The 17,026-nt window shown below is 48.9% G+C and overlaps 1 protein-coding gene across 1 annotated transcript; it reads right to left on the reverse strand.

Moving 5' to 3' along the window:
- Positions 1 to 9,908: 9,908 nt before the first annotated feature.
- MRPL19 (mitochondrial ribosomal protein L19) lies at positions 9,909 to 16,471 on the reverse strand. Its single transcript, XM_024558527.4, has 6 exons — positions 16,347 to 16,471; positions 16,036 to 16,153; positions 13,635 to 13,753; positions 13,312 to 13,446; positions 10,461 to 10,642; positions 9,909 to 10,324 (listed from the first exon to the last, which is right to left on the reverse strand). Exons 1-6 carry the CDS (start codon positions 16,447 to 16,449, stop codon positions 10,103 to 10,105), a joined length of 879 nt encoding a protein of 292 aa, XP_024414295.2. The 5' UTR covers positions 16,450 to 16,471; the 3' UTR covers positions 9,909 to 10,102.
- Positions 16,472 to 17,026: the final 555 nt, after the last annotated feature.

Consider the following 17,026-nt stretch of genomic DNA (forward strand, 5'->3'; position numbering starts at 1 on the left):
CAGGAATTTCCTAGCTGCTTGCTCTCCTGTCACACACCCACTGCTGCGTGTAGCTCCTGGCCCCTCCTGACCAGAAAGCCTGACCAGGAACCCCTGCGAGGATGCCTGGAGTTGCCCTCCGGGCCTTGCTGGGGCAGGAGAGCTAATTCGTAGCCCAACCCACTGCTAAGTGGAGCTCCCAGACCCACCTGATCCAAACCCCTGACTGGGAATACTTGGAAAGTTTCACAGCCCAGCAACACTCCAATGGAGACTCCAGCAGACTAAGGGAAGTTCAAGTTGAGAAGAACACTAATTAATAGCATAGAACACAACAAGGTAGTCTAAAACTCGCTGTTATTGATAAATATACAGTCAAATTCTGTAATATGGTAAAGGTGAGACGTAATTCACTTACAACTCTAGTTTAAAAAACAAATGTAATACATATAACTATAACTACAAGAATCTGTTATTGGATATACAATATAAAACATACGTACACTATAACATCAATAACTTAAAATGTGAGGGGGAAAATTAGAGTCTAACTTTTAGGATGATAGCAAAGTTATCAGGTCAAAATAGGATGTTATACCAATTCAAAAGAACCTCTGCACCCCAATGTTCATAGCAGTGTTATTTACAATAGCCAAGTGCTGGAAACAGCCTAAGTGCCCACCAGTAAATGAGTGGATCAGAAAACTGTGGTACATTTACACAATGGAATACTACAAAACAGAAAGAAGGAACTCTTACCCTTCACAGACAGCATGGATGGAACTGGAGAGCATTATGCTACGTGAAATAAGCCAGGTGGTGAAAGACAAATACCACATGATCTCACCTATAAGTGGAAACTAATCAACAAAACAAACAAGCAAGCAAAATAGAACAAGAGACAGGGAAATAAAGAACAAACTGACAGTGACCACAGGGGAGGGGGGATAATGGATAATGGGGTCAAGTTGAGGCACATGTGTAAAGGACACATGGACAAAGACAAAGGGAGAGAGGACTGAAGCTATATATCCTCCAGCTAAGAAGAATAGATTTAACATTTTCAAGTTAGCTTTAACGAGACTTCCTCATCCATGGAATTTAGGGCCACATTTTTCCAGGCTGCCTCGAGTTGAGATGTTTTTGCTTTGTTGGTTCGGAAGGACCCCAAACTCTGCCTTTCACTTAGGAAACATTCACGGAACTTACTGCGCCCTGTTTCATCCCTCCAGTTTCATTCTCACCCATTTTCATTGAAGACTTTTTAATATTTGTCACCTAATTTCATAGGCAGAAATTAGTATCCTTGCTAAGATTTAGGTTCATTTACTCCACGGTCTGGCTGGACTTAATCAGTTTCTTTGCAATTACATTCACATTTTGCGTTGGCCACCTCTTGCCCTTCTGCCCACCCACGATGACATTGGACAGGCGGTCAGACCCACCCGCATCTAGAAAACCGATCGGGCTGAGGCGCGCAGATCATTGCCAACAGGTGCGCTTCATGAAGCAGAGCCACCCGAAAATGTAAATGGAATAAAACTTCCTTTACAATACAGAGGCACCGAGCACAGCACAGGCCGGGGTGTGGCCGGGGGGGCTCAGGGCACGTGTTTCCCTGCCCTTGGCTGGACTGGCCTCGCCGCCGCCCCACCAGCTGCGTGCGGGAGGGACCCTACGCCCCACAGGTGAAGAATCTGTTCTTGGGCAGCCCACTGGGCAAGCCAGAGGGGGCCCAGGGCTGTGCTGGTAAGCGTCTGCTAGTGAGCAGGCTGCTGAGTGTCGGCAGTCCGGGGGGTAAGTAAGGCCAGGCTCCCGCTGGGCCACCAGTCAGGAAGCGTCAGTCCGGCTGGCGGAACTGGACCAGTCCCTGGGGAGGCTCCATAACCTTGATTTCCCACATCCTTTCCTCCCTCCTCCACCCTTCCTTCAAGCAATGATTTGCTGCAAGTGCCTCTGACAGGCCATTGGAGCATTTCCCTTAGTAAAAGATGTAGTGTGGCAGACGTCCTTGGAACGCCAGTGTCCCCTAAAATCGTGTGGGGCCTGTTCTGCTTTCTCAGTGTCAGACAGACTGGGCTCGGCCCTCAGCTCCGTGAGGCCCCTCGTGGTGGCAACAGGAGCACAAACCTGGATTTGGAGCAGTTCAGGGACCCTCACCCCCCAGGGTCAGGCACCCACAGGTCAGAAGCTCCCTTTCAGCTCCAAATCTATTCTTTAGCAGGTGCCTGTGGGCAAGTCCCTCTGGCCTCCACCTCGGTTCCTCTCTGCGACATGGGGTCTACTGCACCGCCCTCGGGGACCGGGGGACCTAGCTTCAGTAGGATGCCAGCGTGGGCAGTGGCAGCCTGGGCTGGAATCAGGGTGCCACTCTGGGGTGTTTCCTGCTGACAGCAGTGCCCATGCATTCCCCTGGAGACTGCTACATCCGGCCCCTCTCCCTGTTGCCATGGAAACATGAGCATGGAAAGCCAGGCTCACTCAGCACACCCCACTCCCCCAGGGCTTGCCAAAGTGCTCAGGCGGGAGGCAGCAGTCCATCCTCCCACAGTGTCCCAGCGCACCCTGACCCCAAATCTCCAGCCCTTTCAGAGCACAGCCCGGACGCAAAGTGGCAGGTCACCTCAGACAGAGTGCCGTCCACGGCTCTGTATTAGTCTCTCCAGGAAAAGACCCCAGCCTGAGTCAAGGGGGGCCTGAGACACAGCTAAACAAGTTGGGTCATATCTAGGGAGTGACGTGAAGGGGAGGGGACACCTGAAGTGCCAGCCAAGGATGGGAGAAGTTAGATCTGTCCAGAAAGTGTGTGTCAGGCCCTCAACCCAATACCCCGTATGTCTGCTGACTCCAAGCGAGAATAAGGGACAGTCATCCCACTTCACGGATGCATAACCTGAGACATTGATAACCAAGAAACAGGCTGATGGTCGGCACCAGGAGTCCTGGCCCAGTGCCATCAGTCTGGGAACACAGTTCCATGTTGTACCTTCACCCCAGGCTGAGCTCCTTGGTTTAGGGAACTGCCCCCAGGCCTCTGTTTGCAGACTCACCTGAACACCAGCGATCAAAGAGCAGGCCCTAATCTGAGGACCTGGGGGTGTGACCTCATTAGGAGAAAGAGACCTGGGAGTGAAGGGCTGTCAAAGACCAGGCCACCCAATCAAGCCCTGTGGGACGGGAACAGCTCTGCTTCAGCTTTGTGACCCCAGCACCTGTGCAAGCTCTGGCAAATGTCCCTTCCTCAACAGAGTCTGCTGAATGGGTGGGTGCTGAGGCCCATGAAGGCAGTCGGTGCTCCAGCTCCCAGGGCTGCTGCACAGGCTCCCTGGACAAGTGGTGAAACCAACCGCCCGCTCACTTATCTGACGATTCTACAGGTCAGGAGGGTGAACCAGGCACAGCAAGGCTGCTGGCCGCTGCTGGCCCTCTGCTCCCCGACATCCTAGAACTCTTATGAGGGGACTCAGACAGGTGGGGGCGACTGGAATGGCCAGGAGCTGGAATTTTCTGGAGGATTCGTCACTCATGTCTAGTGTCTGAACTGGGACGAGTCTGAGTTGAACCTGGTAGGCCTGCCAACCAAGAGTCTACATGGGGCCTCCCTCTGTGGCCCAGGCTCCCCAGCACGTGGCTGGGTCCCAGGGGGTGTGCCCACACAAGCATCCTCAAACCCCAGCACAGCACCCAGTTCAGAGGGCACTGGCACCACTTCTCCTTCCTCTGTCAGAGTGGCCCCGAGCCCATCTGGGTGCCAGGGAATAGGCCACAGACCCCACTCTCCCCTGGAAGGGCCTCCAAGAACCCACGCCCATTACTTTTAAGCTGCCATTGTCAACAATCCGGAGAGCGGTGGGAGCACTAAAGCCTGGTCCAGGGCCGCCACGACAAACCTCAGAGACCGGGGCTTAAACCACCAATATGTGTTTCCCCCAGTCCTGGGCGCGGAAGTTCGAGACTGAGGTGTGGGCAGGGCTGGCTCCTACGGAGGCCCCTCTCTCAGCATGCAGACCACCGCCTTCTCCCTGTGTCTTCACGTGGTCGTCCCTCTATGTGTCGTTGTCCTAATGTCTTCTGTTTATGGGGACGCCAGTCCTGTTGGATCAGGGCCCACCCTAATGGCCTCATTTTACCTTAATTATGGGGTTGGCAAAAACGTTTGTTTGGTTTTTTCTGTAAAATGGCTGTAGTGGTGCTTAGGTGTCTTTAACTTCATTCGAAACAATTTTGTTTTGTAACAGCTGTCATATCAGCGTGCATTAAAAAAATCAAAATTGGTGAATTTTTGTGTAGCCATGTCAGTATCAAAGATGGAAGAATATACGAAACATTTTCGGAGTATTATGCTTTGTCACCTCAAGAAAGGTAAAAACACAACTGAAACACACAGAACGGGTCTGTGCAGTGCATGGAGAAGGTGCTGTGACTGATTGAACGTGTCAGAGTGGCTTGCGAAGTTCTGTGCTGGAGATGTCCCTCGGGACCATGCTTCACAGTCAGGCAGACTGGGTGAAGTTGATGGCGATCAGATCAAGACAGTAACTGAGAACAGTCAACGTTCTACATGGGAGATAGCCGACATACTCAAAATATCCAAATCAGTAAAGTCATTAGTGAAAATGACAAATGTCTTTTACTTTATGGAAAAAACTAACCGGACTTTTTGGCCAACCCAATATCACTTTAAAAACACCATTTCTAAATACAGTCACATTCTGAGGCTGTGGTGTTTAGGGCCTCGAGATAAAAATTGGGGGGCACACACTTTGGCCCCAGCAATGCCCAAAGTATGCCCTCGGGACTGATGAGGGGACCTCAACCCCAGGCGAAGTCCTGGCTCCTCTTAAACTGCTTCGCTTTGTCAGGAGGCAGAGACCAATCCCAAGCCCTGTCCTCTGACTTGTGTGCAGGGGGCAGGGGCTCCAAAGGCAGGGCGAGGCCCAGGGGTCAGCGCACGAACACGGTAAAGTGAACTGAACCCTCCCTTGGGGTATCGCTCAGCGCCCCTGATGCTGGGCAAGCTCTTGCCACACTTACCAGGTGGGATCAGAAGCAGCCACTCCCTCACCCTCAGCCACACCCCCTGCATCCTGGGCTGAAGTACGAATTCTGGGCAGGACTGCAGCTGTCCCTGGCTCTCTTTTCATGTCCCTCTCGTCACGGACTGAGCGGTCACAGCAGTGTCTGTCTTGATGTACGGCCATCTTCAGGGCGGCAACGTTGACCTGAGACCTCGCGCCAGCTGGAACGCTCAGAGAAGCTACAGGACTTGGATTCTGTTTCCCAGAGGCCCACCACCCTGCTCTCCTCCACCGCTTGTCAACTGCCATTGTCCGTTTCCAGAAGCTACACAAAAAATCGACCGTAAGTCAGCTGTGTGTCCTGGAAATATCATTGGCCTGTGTTGCTGAGTTTTTAAAAATACACATCCCCGTCATTTTAAAATGCAGGCTCCTTCCCACAGACATTGCAGTAATCCGATCTGTTTTTCAGATCTGCGAGCTTGTGGCAGAGTCGCATGCCCGCGCCTGCGCACAGAGCTCCGGCCGCTGCTCTAGGCCGTGCGTGACCGGCGGGCTGCACAGGAGGCAGAGGTGTGCGGGCCCGGGGGAGCCTGTCAGACCGTGCGCTGAGCTCAGGTCACAGAGATGCGGACTCTGCTCTAGCACACGCCAGCCCACTGTACACTCCACCCCACATCCTGTCCTCCCACTGTGGCCTGAGCACCCACAGCTCTGCCGTCCGCTTCCACTTCCTAAAGGGCTGAATCCACCCTGGGTTGCCGAAAGCAATCCTGCTCCTTAAAATCAACATTGTTTGGTGGAAGCCATCATTGTTTGCCAAAATTACAAAGGTCATTCTTGAAATGTTAGCTTAAAGCTCTAAAATCATCTGCTAAATTTAGACACAGTGCTGATGAGCACCTAATTTCTCCAGCACCCAGGCGCCCATCTGTGACAGGACTTTTCTCAGTTTAGAAGATGCCCCAAGGGGAGCATACAGATCAACAGCTCGGCAACAGTGTTCTAGATGCGGTGAAACATGGCTGCATAGTTCTGCTTCACGTAGCCCAGGAAACGTTTTCTTGGCTTTGAGGGAGGGGGTGCTGCTCAGCAGCGATGCTGCCTAGAAATGGGGTGCAAGCACTCAAGGGGTCACAGCAGGCTGATCTGTCTAGACAGGCTCTAGGCACCCCCTCCCCACCCCACCCACTTGCTGCTCCCAGGCAGCACCCCTGGGCCCTCTGCAGGCAATACTCGTCTCCCTCAGGGGCTAACTGCCCCACAGTCTTCCTTTCTCCCGCAGTTCCAATGTCCCTGACTTGAGGAAGGATGGGAGGGAGGAAGGGAGGGGGAGGAGGGTGAAACACCGTGGACAAGAGCATAGGGGTCTCTATGCCATGGTCAGAGTTATCCCTCAGGGACAGAGAACTAAGCGGGGGAGGGGGGCATTGGAGACGGCCCAGCTCCCTGCCACCAGTGTGCTTATTAGGAGCTCAGACCCCCAGGCCCCACCCATGTTGGAACTGGACAGGGTGCCCAGAGGTTCATGTGAACTTTAAGGTGTGAGCAGCACAAACCCAGGTCCTACTCTGGGTAAAGAGGTCAGGCCCTTGGCGTACAAGGGAAAAAACTTGAGTTCAAGGTGGGCAAGACTGGCTCGTGGTTACTGAGCAGGGTTGGAACCCCAGCTGCCATCTCCCTGTTAGATGGATGTTGAGAGGGGAGCCACTAAAGGGCTGTCCGGCAGAAGAGGAGCTGGACACTGCGTGCCTCAAGGCAAGTGATGGGGACAGAGCTCAGCCCCGCCAGGGAGATGTTCTGGAGCTCAGAGCCAGCCACAGGCGGAGGGAGCCACTCTAGGCTGGGTTAGCGCCTGTCACCAGAGCCACGTGTTGGAGTCATGACGAAGGAGTGGTCGTTTCCCCCAGTCACAGGGCAGGGACGGGGGGCAGTGATTATCTTCCCCATTTTGGAAATACTAACTGAATGCAAGCTGGAGACATCCCCTACATCCTTTGGGGAGAGGCCCCGACAACACCTTGATTCAGACTTCTGGCCTCTAGAGCTGTGAGAGGAAACAATTCTGTTGTTTTAAGCCACTCGGTTTGTGTTACTTATTAGACACTAATAAAGGAGTCAAGGATGATACTCAAGTTCTTGGCTTAGGTGACCCTGGATATAGGGCCAGGGGCAGACTTGGCTTGGTGGCCTGGGTGGGGATAGGAACTGTGGCGGACGGGTGCTGGGGTTTGCTTCGGGTTTGCATACCCTGCCTTTGAAGGGGCTGTGTGATGAGAAAGTGGAGGGATTGTAGCAGCTGGTTCGTGAGACTGGTGGACCGATTTAAGTTAGATAGAATCGGGGAGAGAGGAGGGAGGGAGGAGATTACGTAGGGTGAGTCCGTGCGGAGGGCAGGGAAGAGCATGAGGAGTAGACATAGAGGGAAGACCAACACCAGATGAAGGGTGGAAAAAGAGAAACTCATGGAGGTTTCTGAGTGGGAGCAGCCAGGGATAGGAGGAAACCAGGAGCTTGTGGGGCCACAAAATCCAAGGACATGGGGACTTTCAAGGGGTGGGGGTGGGAAGGGATGCTGCAAAAAGGTAAAAAAAAAACAAAGGAGGAAAGTACCTGTTGAATTTGGAAGCAGTCTTAGTTTGGGCTGCTGTAACAGATACCACAACAAACACTTATTTCCCTCAGTTCTGGGGGCTGGAAGTGGGAGATCAGGAAGCCAGCATGGTTGGCCCGGCAAAGGCCCTCTTCCTGCTTTAGAGAAAGTAATTGTGTGTGGGCACCCTCACATGGGGGAGAGGGACGCCACCTCTCCTGTTTCTTAAGGGCACTACTCTGGTTCGTGGGGACCCCACCCTTATGACCTAAACACCTCCTAAAGGCCCCGCCCCCTGATACCATCCCATAGGATTTCAACATGTTCGTTTGGGGGCAGGGGACAAAAACACTCAGACCATAGCAGAAATAAAAGGGTCACTTCACCATGACCTTGGCAAGAACATTGTGGTGGAGGGGGACACGTGGAGCCCCACGACTGCCTGACTCCCGTTTTTGGAGTCAGGGTTTGGTGTATTTAACAGTTTCCAGCTGGTGGGAGAGGGGCCCTCTCCACTCGGCCTAGGTCCTGAAAACGAAGACTGACCATCTGTGTCAGCTCCTTGGGGACAAGGCCCCAGTCATCTGTCCTTCATTAGCCATCACCTGTCCCTGTTCAGAGAAACTGACAACTTTCTACACTTACCAAAACCTCACGAGCCCTGGCCCAGGGAATGCGGGCCAGGGATGAGGTCACTGGGGTTACTAGCTCCCACCATGGAGGGGTCTGGAGCCCTGGAAGACACTGTAACTAGAACATTGCGGGGACCAGATCCACACACACAGTGAACACAGTGCGCTCAGCCCTGGGAGCCCCCTCTCTGCCCGCCCTGCCCCTTGCCCAGCCGGAGGAAACGGCGCCATCTGTGGGTCACTGCGGGAGAGAGCACAGGTGTCACTGTGGTTAAAACATCAGGGATGGGCTTTCAGGACAGGCTCCACCGTGGATTCATGAGAAGAGAACTTGGCCTTTGTTTGATGACCAGAAGTTTGAAGTAACTCAAGAGATGGATGGGCCAATGTGTGAGCCTGGTTGTGCACTGGGGAGGGGAAGGTCAAGCTTGCAGATGTCTGTCCCACAGAGGCCGTGCTAAGGCTTCCTTTCCAGAACAGCACATAAACGAGAGGGGGTGGGGTGTGCGTTCACACGGGGAGAGAGGCAGTGGACCGCAGGTTGGGGACAAGTTCAGGGCTGGATGCAATTAAAATATAGCTTGGGGAGTCAAGTCTTTGTATGCCTGTCTTCATTTAATAAGTACATAAATTTTATTTATTAACACCAAACACTGGCTTACCAGGTGCCAGATGTTCTCCTAAGCATTCCAAAACTCGTTAGTCCTGACGTCCTGTGAGTAGGGGACTATCTTAGCCCCCACTTTGCATGTAAGGGGACTGAGGCCCAGGGAGGTCAGGTAACCTGCCCAAGGCCGTGCAGCATGGGGAGACCAGGACCGCAGCTCCATAGTCTGGTTCTGGAGCCCAGGTCTTAGCCACCACCCTGTCCTGCTTCTCTGACATCTGCGACCACTGTCCCCATATCCTTCTAACGCATTACACGTTCCCTGCCTTTTAAAACGGAGCATGAGGAACACCACATGGGCACCCCGATGATTTTGATGGAAGTGTCTCGCATAGTGCTGGTTCAGGGCTGCTGAGGGGCAGCCCTCTGTGCCAGCCGGGGCTCAAGTCTACTTTTATACACTTTACCCCACAGGGGATGGACAGCTCTGGAGGCACTTTAAGCGGGGAAGAGACATGGTCCGATTTAGGTGTTAGAGACTGAGTTAGGTCTTCTCCAAGGGTAATGGACATGGAGACCTGGCAAAGCCCGTGAAGCCAGAGCCCCTACAGCTGTGGTCTCCTGGCCTGGCTTCTGGGGACTGGGTCAGGGGGAACTGGGAGCGGGGAGGGGAGGGGCTTGGAAGGCCCAGGGCAGCTGGGGTCAGATACCTTCTCTCACCCTGTTTTCCACCCCAGAGCCTCCCGAGGTGACCATGTGCTGCCATGGTGCTCCAGAGACAGTGCATTTGTCCTGCCTGGCCACTGGCCTTTGCTCCCCCTTGCTTCACCGGAAGGGCTCGGTACTAGGTGAGTGGAAATGGGGAACTCTGGTGACATCCGCACAATGGAGACACCCAGTCCGCCTGTGTTGCTCTGACACCAGACTGGAGATGTGGGCGGGGCTGTGCCTGCCTGAGGAGGTACACCCAGCTGGTCAGGGCTGGGTGCTGCTTCCTTGCCCAGATTTTATGTGAGAGAATTCTTTGGAGTTTAACTATTTTAGCTTCGCCTCCAGTAACAGAACAGACACCAGACCACTTGGCATGTATACTTCATCTTTTAAAGTAATAAACAGATGTGCTAATTTAAATTTTTTTAAACAGTATTCATAAAATAATGAATGCTGAGTTGATTGAATGACTATGTCCTTATATACGAAATTTAAATTGGTTTCTAAAAAAATCCTCTGAGAGTCGGCGTGTTGTCTGCAAGGAGCTAAACACATTTTCAGATCAAGACTTTTTCGATGCTTCAATTTCATTCCATATTTCAGCTTCAATTTTTGAAGTATCATATTCCCTCATCATATCAAACTCCAGCCACGGCTTACTCCACTTCTGAGCTTCTTTCATTTGCTCTTCAGTTAAACAGAGATCAAACCTGATTCCTTTAACATTAAACTTTGGACGCTCCCAGCGCTTGGACCAGGGCTTAGGCTTCATTTTCACTTTCAGCTGAGGAAGAGATTAAAACAAGGGACAGGGGGGACAAATTAGACTGAGAGTCACAAGCAAAATTCTTCTAAAAGTTTTCATTAATTTGACTCTCATTTTATATTTCGATTTCCAGTTTGAAGTGTTCAACTTATACCTGATTGACAGGAACTTCTTGGCTAGAGTCTTGTACTACTGGCTTCATGTTAACATCAAAAGTGCTGTACTCGGGAAGGGCGTCTCGTAAGTACAGCAAGCTGTCGTCCAGCCGTTTCTCCAGTCTGACCACTTGGATCTCCTGGATTCTCGGGTTATAAAGTTCAAAGCAAATCTCAACACCTAAGAAGAGAAGAAAACAGTCTTACAATCGAAGTCCAGATTCCTGCATGAGCCTCCCAATACAGTAAAAGCTATTTCGTCAAGGAACAAGCACAGGGTTTTGCAGGTAGGAAATGTGGCATAAATTTCAATCTTTAAAGTCAAAAGAATGATGTCTCCTATAAATATATTGGGTCAATAGCTCTTCAATTCTGACAGTATTAACTTGGAGAAAACCTGAGTAAATTCTTCACTGTCGTGTAGTTTATTTCCCAATTATTTAAATAGACCTCTACTGTCTACACTAAGAGCAAGAGGATTGATGATGCGAAAGAGAGTAAGTACATTTTTAAATTCTAACTTTGGTTTAGAAGCCCCGGTAAGGATAGCCTCGTTTTTGTTTTGTTTTGTTTTGTTTTGTTGTTTAAACACTCTGGAGCTTTCCATAGGAAGCAAGCTAAGAACAGTTTTTAATGTTTCCAAGATGCTACCAGGAATAACTTAATATATACTATCTGTATCTTCAAATGCTCAGTGGCAATAGTATATTCTAAGGTTTCCTGGAATAAGCCCGAGCGGAACAGAAATAGTGAAATCCGTGATCTGTGTTAACACCCAGTGCTCCACACCAGGATTTAATCCAGGACTTCCCGCACAACTGCTCTGGTTCAGGCACTGATCTAGGAGCTGCACCTACAGCAAAACCCAGACAGTAAGATCTCCTCCCCTCATAAAGCTGACAGTGTAGTGGGTGATGACACTGTGCATGGGAAGCCGCTACTTTAAATAGCGTAGTCAGAAAAAGCTTCTCTGAAAAGGTGACATTTAAATTGATACTGCACAGGGCCACGAATGCCCCAGGCAGTGAGAATGGGAAATGCTAAGCTCCTGGAGTCTTAACAAACTTGCCCTGTTTGCAAACCTGAAAAAGGCCCACTTGTCTGGAGCATGTTACCTTGGTGAGCCGGGGGAGTAAACCAGTGATACTGCACAGCTGCAAGGAGGAGAGGGTAGCAGCAAGGACAAGAGCAGCGGCAATGGAGATGGGGAAACAGAGAAAACTGGGATACACTTTTTGGAGACTGAGCTATAAACACCTGCTGATTAAGCATGTGAAAGGGAATCAAAAACAGCTCCTTGGCTCAGTGGATTAAAAGCCAGCCCATGAACCAAAGGTTCATGGTTCGATTCCCAGTCTAGGGCACATTCCTGGGTTGCGGGCGAGGTCCCCAGTGCGGGGCGCATGAGAGGCAACCACACGTTGATGTTTAAAAAAAAAAAAAAGCTCCTCAATTTTTATTAAATGGATGAGGAGCGGTACCATTTATAGAAATAGGGAAAAAAATACTTGAAAAGAACACATTGTGAGGGGAAATAAAGAGTTCTCCTTTGAACTTGTTTTATGCTTATAAGATATCCAAATGGAGATGCCAAATTGGTAGTTGTATATGCAAATACGGAATTTGGAAAGGGTTACTGCTCAAGGTATATATTTGGGAATGGTCATCATAAGGATGATATTTAAAGCCACTGGCCTAGAACGGACCAGCAAAAATGGGAGTATCGATGGGGAAGAGACAGGCAGGTTACAGTCAAAAGAATGACAAGGAGATGCCCCGGCTGGTGTGGCTCAGTGGATTGAGCACCAGCCTGTGAACCAAAGAGTCGCCAGTTCGATTCCCCATCAGGACACATGCCTGGGTTGCGGGCCACCTCAGCTCTCCAGTAGGGGGTGTGCCAGAGGCAACCACACACTGATGTTTCTCTCCCTCTCTTTCTCCCTCCCTTCCCCTCTGTCTACAATAAATAAATAAAACCTTAAAAAAAAAAAAAAGAATGACAAGGAGCTACTACTTTTGAGTATTGTGTCCAGCACCTCATGTCACCACCACGATCAACTGACTGCAACCTGGGAGGCACAAACTATTATGTCGATTGTAAAGAAAATCAAACCCAGGTCTGTGTGACTCACACCTGCTAGGTGTTCTGTGACACGGCTTCTCCAGTACACAACCTGACTGAAGCACAGCATCACAGGTCACTGCAGGACAAGAAAGGCAGCAACTGCTCTCGTATGTTCAGTTCCTTCGGAACACAACACTCGGCTGCTGGGGATCAAGCAGCGCACAGCATAAAGAATGGAAACTTCACTGTTCCTGCCATTCTGATTCGTAATCTTTCTAAAATTTTACCACTTGTTCCTCTGCCTTATTAGGCATAGCTTACATAATATTGTTTTAAAAAAATTTCTCCGATTCTTATAAAACCCATCCTGTGGTGACTGCTGTTAACATGAAGGAAACCGGGGACCGTTCATTTTAGGAGAAAGAACTCATAGAGACACCATCATGCTCATAATGTTCTCAAGGGCTATCTGCGCCTAAAATGAATGTCCCCACACTGCTGCAGTCACTTGTCTCCTCCTGTGATGCTGCCAGCGTCTGGAAAGTGTCCCTCTAACAGTTGTAGTCCCTGCAGGAAAAGAAGCCTTCCAGGGAAAGCAAAGCACCACCTGTACTCAGTCGGCCACCTCAACTTCCATGCCTTCTTCGGCCACAGGGCCCGTGTCATCCCTAGGAGCCCCCCTGCACTGTCACGTCACAGATGTCTCGTCCCAGTGTGCAGAAAACAAAAGGATCCTGAGGTGACACTTTCCAGAAAACCAAAATAATGCAATGAACCCTACCCACCTTGTCCTTCAATAATGTTCCTGAGGGTGAAAGTAGCTCCAAGTCCCGTTCCTGACCTCTGGATGCAGATCCCCAGAAATTGGCTGGTTTTCCCACTGGCATATGGGTCAGCTGTAGTAACACGAAGGATGCTGCCTACAAATTCAGACGCAGAAGCAAACAATGGCATTTCTAGGTAACTGCATAACTTCCCGAAGGTTTTAGTATACTGTTAGAAATAACCTCATATAGGCAAAACCCACGCATATGAAAAACAACCTTCTCCATGGGAAGAAAACTGACCCTCCAGTCACTACGAATGAAAGCGTCCAGCCCTTACTGACCAACGTAGAACTCTGGAATGTGGAGCACTTTTCTCCTTTCTAACATATCTTTTCTTTCCAGTTGAAATAGCAGAGGATTTCTTCTCCCTCTTGGAGGAATGAATTCAGGACTCAAGAATCTGCAGGAAAAAAATTAAAAGCAAAGTTTAAAGACCATGAAAAAAGAATCTGTTGCTTTCTTTAAAAAAAAGAAAGATTATGATTTTGAAGCATTTTATTCTCCTTCTCTAAATAAGAAAAACTGATCTGATTTCTAAAATTGTTGTCAGTGCTTATGAAAATAGCTAATAACCCTGAGTACACACCTGGCCTTGTGTTAAACGCTTTATTAAACATCTACGGCCTAATTTAATCCTTACAACAACCAGGTGGCTTGGCGTCAACATCTCCTTTTCACAGATGGAAATTAAGTTTGGAGAAGATAAATAACTGACTTGTTATTATATTAGCTATAAACTTATCAAGTCAAGGTTTAAATGTCTGTCAGACTCCAAAGCCTGTGACCATAACCATGGGCCACATGTTGGACTGCACATGTTATAATAAATTACGTTGGAAAAGACACAAACATATAAATAATCAAACTGACTTTAAAAAATAATCTCCCTAAGTCTCTTGAACTGCTTTTAAACCCATTATAAAATGTTAATCTACAGGAAAGTATAAATGACATTACAATGCAAGTTCATGTCCCTATCACCCATCTCAAGAACTAAATTATCAATATGGTTGCAGCCCCGTGCACCCCTGTCTGCCCCTCTAATTACTGTGCTGTAATGAAATTCGGCGATGATTATTCCTATGAATTTCTTCCTTTTCTCAATTCCCTACTTAAAACACTTTCAAACCTACCAAAAGTTGAAATAGTAATACAATGAACATTCAAATATACTTCAGCTACTGCCCACATTTTGCATATTTGCTTTATATATACATATACATACATAATTTACATATACATCATGATTTTTTCCTGACCTGTTTGAAAATGACAAGCAGCAAGGCATTTCATCCTTCAGTACTTTAGAAGGTGTCTGCTAAGAACAAGGACAGTCTCTTACATTTATCACAATTCCTTTAGGACACCTGAGAATTCCAGCATTAATTCAAAAATACAATCTAATATATAGTTCATATTTAAATATACCTAATTGTCCTGGAAAAGGTCTCATAGCTATTTGCTGCCCAATCCAAGCTACAATCAAGCTTCACACACTGTGCCTGTCGTTAGTCTCTTCAGTCTCTGAAACCAGAACTATTCCCCATCTTTGGATTTTTATAACACTGACTTTTTGGAAGAGTCAAAGCCTGTTGTCTTACAGACAGTCCCTGGAATCTGGATTTGTTTATTGTTTCCACATGCCTGGACTAAGGTTAGATATTTTTGGTAAAAATATTACAGAGGCGATGATGTGATCTTATTTTGCCACATCAAGGAGGCACATAATGTCGGCTTGTAGAGTTATTGGGAAAGCTAGGTTTGATTGCTCTGTGAAAGTGGAAAATTTCCTCTACATATTTTTTATCCTTACATATGCATATATGTCTAGGCAATATAAAAATGCTATCATACTACATCAGTTCTGCAGGTTGCTTTTTTACACATGTATTTTTGAAGTTAATCCACATTAGCTCTAGTTCATTCATTTTTCACTGCCGGTAATAAATAGCCCACGTGCTGACGGACATCTAGGTTACTTCTTAATTTTTGTTACAAACAATACTTTTGTGTGCATTCGTACGCGTATCTTTTCATATTTATTACTTTAAGTTTTATACCCTTCTGGATGGAAGAGTATACACAACCTCAAACTTACTAAATTGTGTTAAATTGTTTTCCAAAGTTGTTACACAATTTACATTTCATTTAACTGAATTACATTAAGTGCTGCAATTTAAAGGAGCTATTTCTTTTCCACATTAAAAAAAAGCTGTATAAAAGTATTTTCTTAATTTCTAAGTTCCATAAATTCAACTTTATTTCAACACAGAACCACAGCATATTTGAAATGTTAAACATACATACACATTCAGGCAGAGATAACCCACCCAATCAGCAACCGAGAGCGCCTTCACAGAGCCTATTCTCACCGCAAGTACTGCGCTCCGCACCCCGCCAAGTGCTTTCTAATTAGATCTACAGAAACACTAACACCTTCAAATCTGGGAAATCCCTATCTAAAGTTCTAAATTAATGAAACTGCAGACAAAGTTCAGTTCAGCTTGGAAGAAGCGAGGAAGGCAAGCCTGAGTTGGGTGTGCTTTCAGTACGCGGGCTCAACAATTCGACCCACGAGTTCGTGCAGAAGGAGTTTCGGCCCCGGGTTTAGAGCCCAGACTTAAGGCAAGTTCCTGAGCGCAGACCCAAAAAGAAGGAATCGTGCCCAGGTCCGGGCCTCACCTGGTTTTCTCGCGCGTGGGACGGCGCTTGTCCACGATAACGGGTTTTGAAGGCGGCTGGAACGCGCCGGACTGGGAAGGTCGAGTGCTTTGCAGACGGCCCGGCCCCGCGCCAGCCCCTGCGGGAACAGACAGCAGAGATCAAGCATGCTGGAGCCTGCCCTTTCCTTCTGGGGAACCCTGCAATCTCCCCCAGCTCGAGATCCTACGAGGTTCCTCCGCCGAGGTCACCCCAGACCTTCACGTTCGCCTACTACCACCCTGGCCCTGCATCCCTCCCGCGCCTCGGCTCTCAAGCCTCGCTCCACTTACGGCAGGCGACAGAGGCCGGCACAGGGAGCAGCGCCCTGGCGACCCCCACGCTCCGGGTCAGGCCTGACGCTGCTCCACATCCCCGTGCAAGGCAAGCCGCCATGCCTGCTCGCCCAGGTAGAGACTACAACTCCCGGTAATCCGTGCGCCTAGTCGCGGCCCACTACGGCCCTATGGCAGCTGCTATGGGACAAAATAGCCAAGTTTCCCCCTTCCCCCCTCCTACGCGCCCCCTTCCCTACCAGGCCTGGACTTTTTACGAAAAGTGAATATTTCTCTAGTTTCCTATAATGTACCAAGTTATGAGCTTATACAGGAGTATTCTTACAGCCTAGAAAGCTTTTGTCCCTCTTTGAATTAACTCAATCTTCACTTTCTCAGGCAAATCTTCACTACATCAAAACCCCATTACGGGCTCTCATCCTTACTAGGCACCTTCTGTTAGCAGCTCTTACATCATCTGCAATTTTAACGTTTAATTTAATTTTTAGTTACCTGTGGAATTGTTGGATTAGTGTCTAGCTACGCCACTATACTGTAAGCTCCACAAGGGCACGGATGAGGTGGTCTTCTGTTTACCATTTCATCCCATCACCTTACCTGGCTCTCGCTCTTTGTGGAATGCAAGGAGAATAAATAGATCCCGACAGGACAGGTGGCACAAAGTCCCTGGGAGACAG

The sequence above is a fragment of the Desmodus rotundus genome, chromosome 5 (assembly GCF_022682495.2).
Source record: "Desmodus rotundus isolate HL8 chromosome 5, HLdesRot8A.1, whole genome shotgun sequence".
NCBI classification, from domain to species: Eukaryota; Metazoa; Chordata; class Mammalia; order Chiroptera; family Phyllostomidae; genus Desmodus; species Desmodus rotundus.

Coding starts and splice junctions, on each gene's coding strand:
- MRPL19 (XM_024558527.4), bottom strand. CDS start 16,449: ATGGCGGCTTGCCTTGCACGGGGATGTGGAGCAGCGTCAGGCCTGACC. Junction 13,447..13,634: donor CATTCCAGAGTTCTACGTTG/GTCAGTAAGGGC, acceptor CTGAATTTGTAG/GCAGCATCCTTCGTGTTACT. Junction 10,325..10,460: donor AAGAAGTTCCTGTCAATCAG/GTATAAGTTGAA, acceptor TCTCTTCCTCAG/CTGAAAGTGAAAATGAAGCC.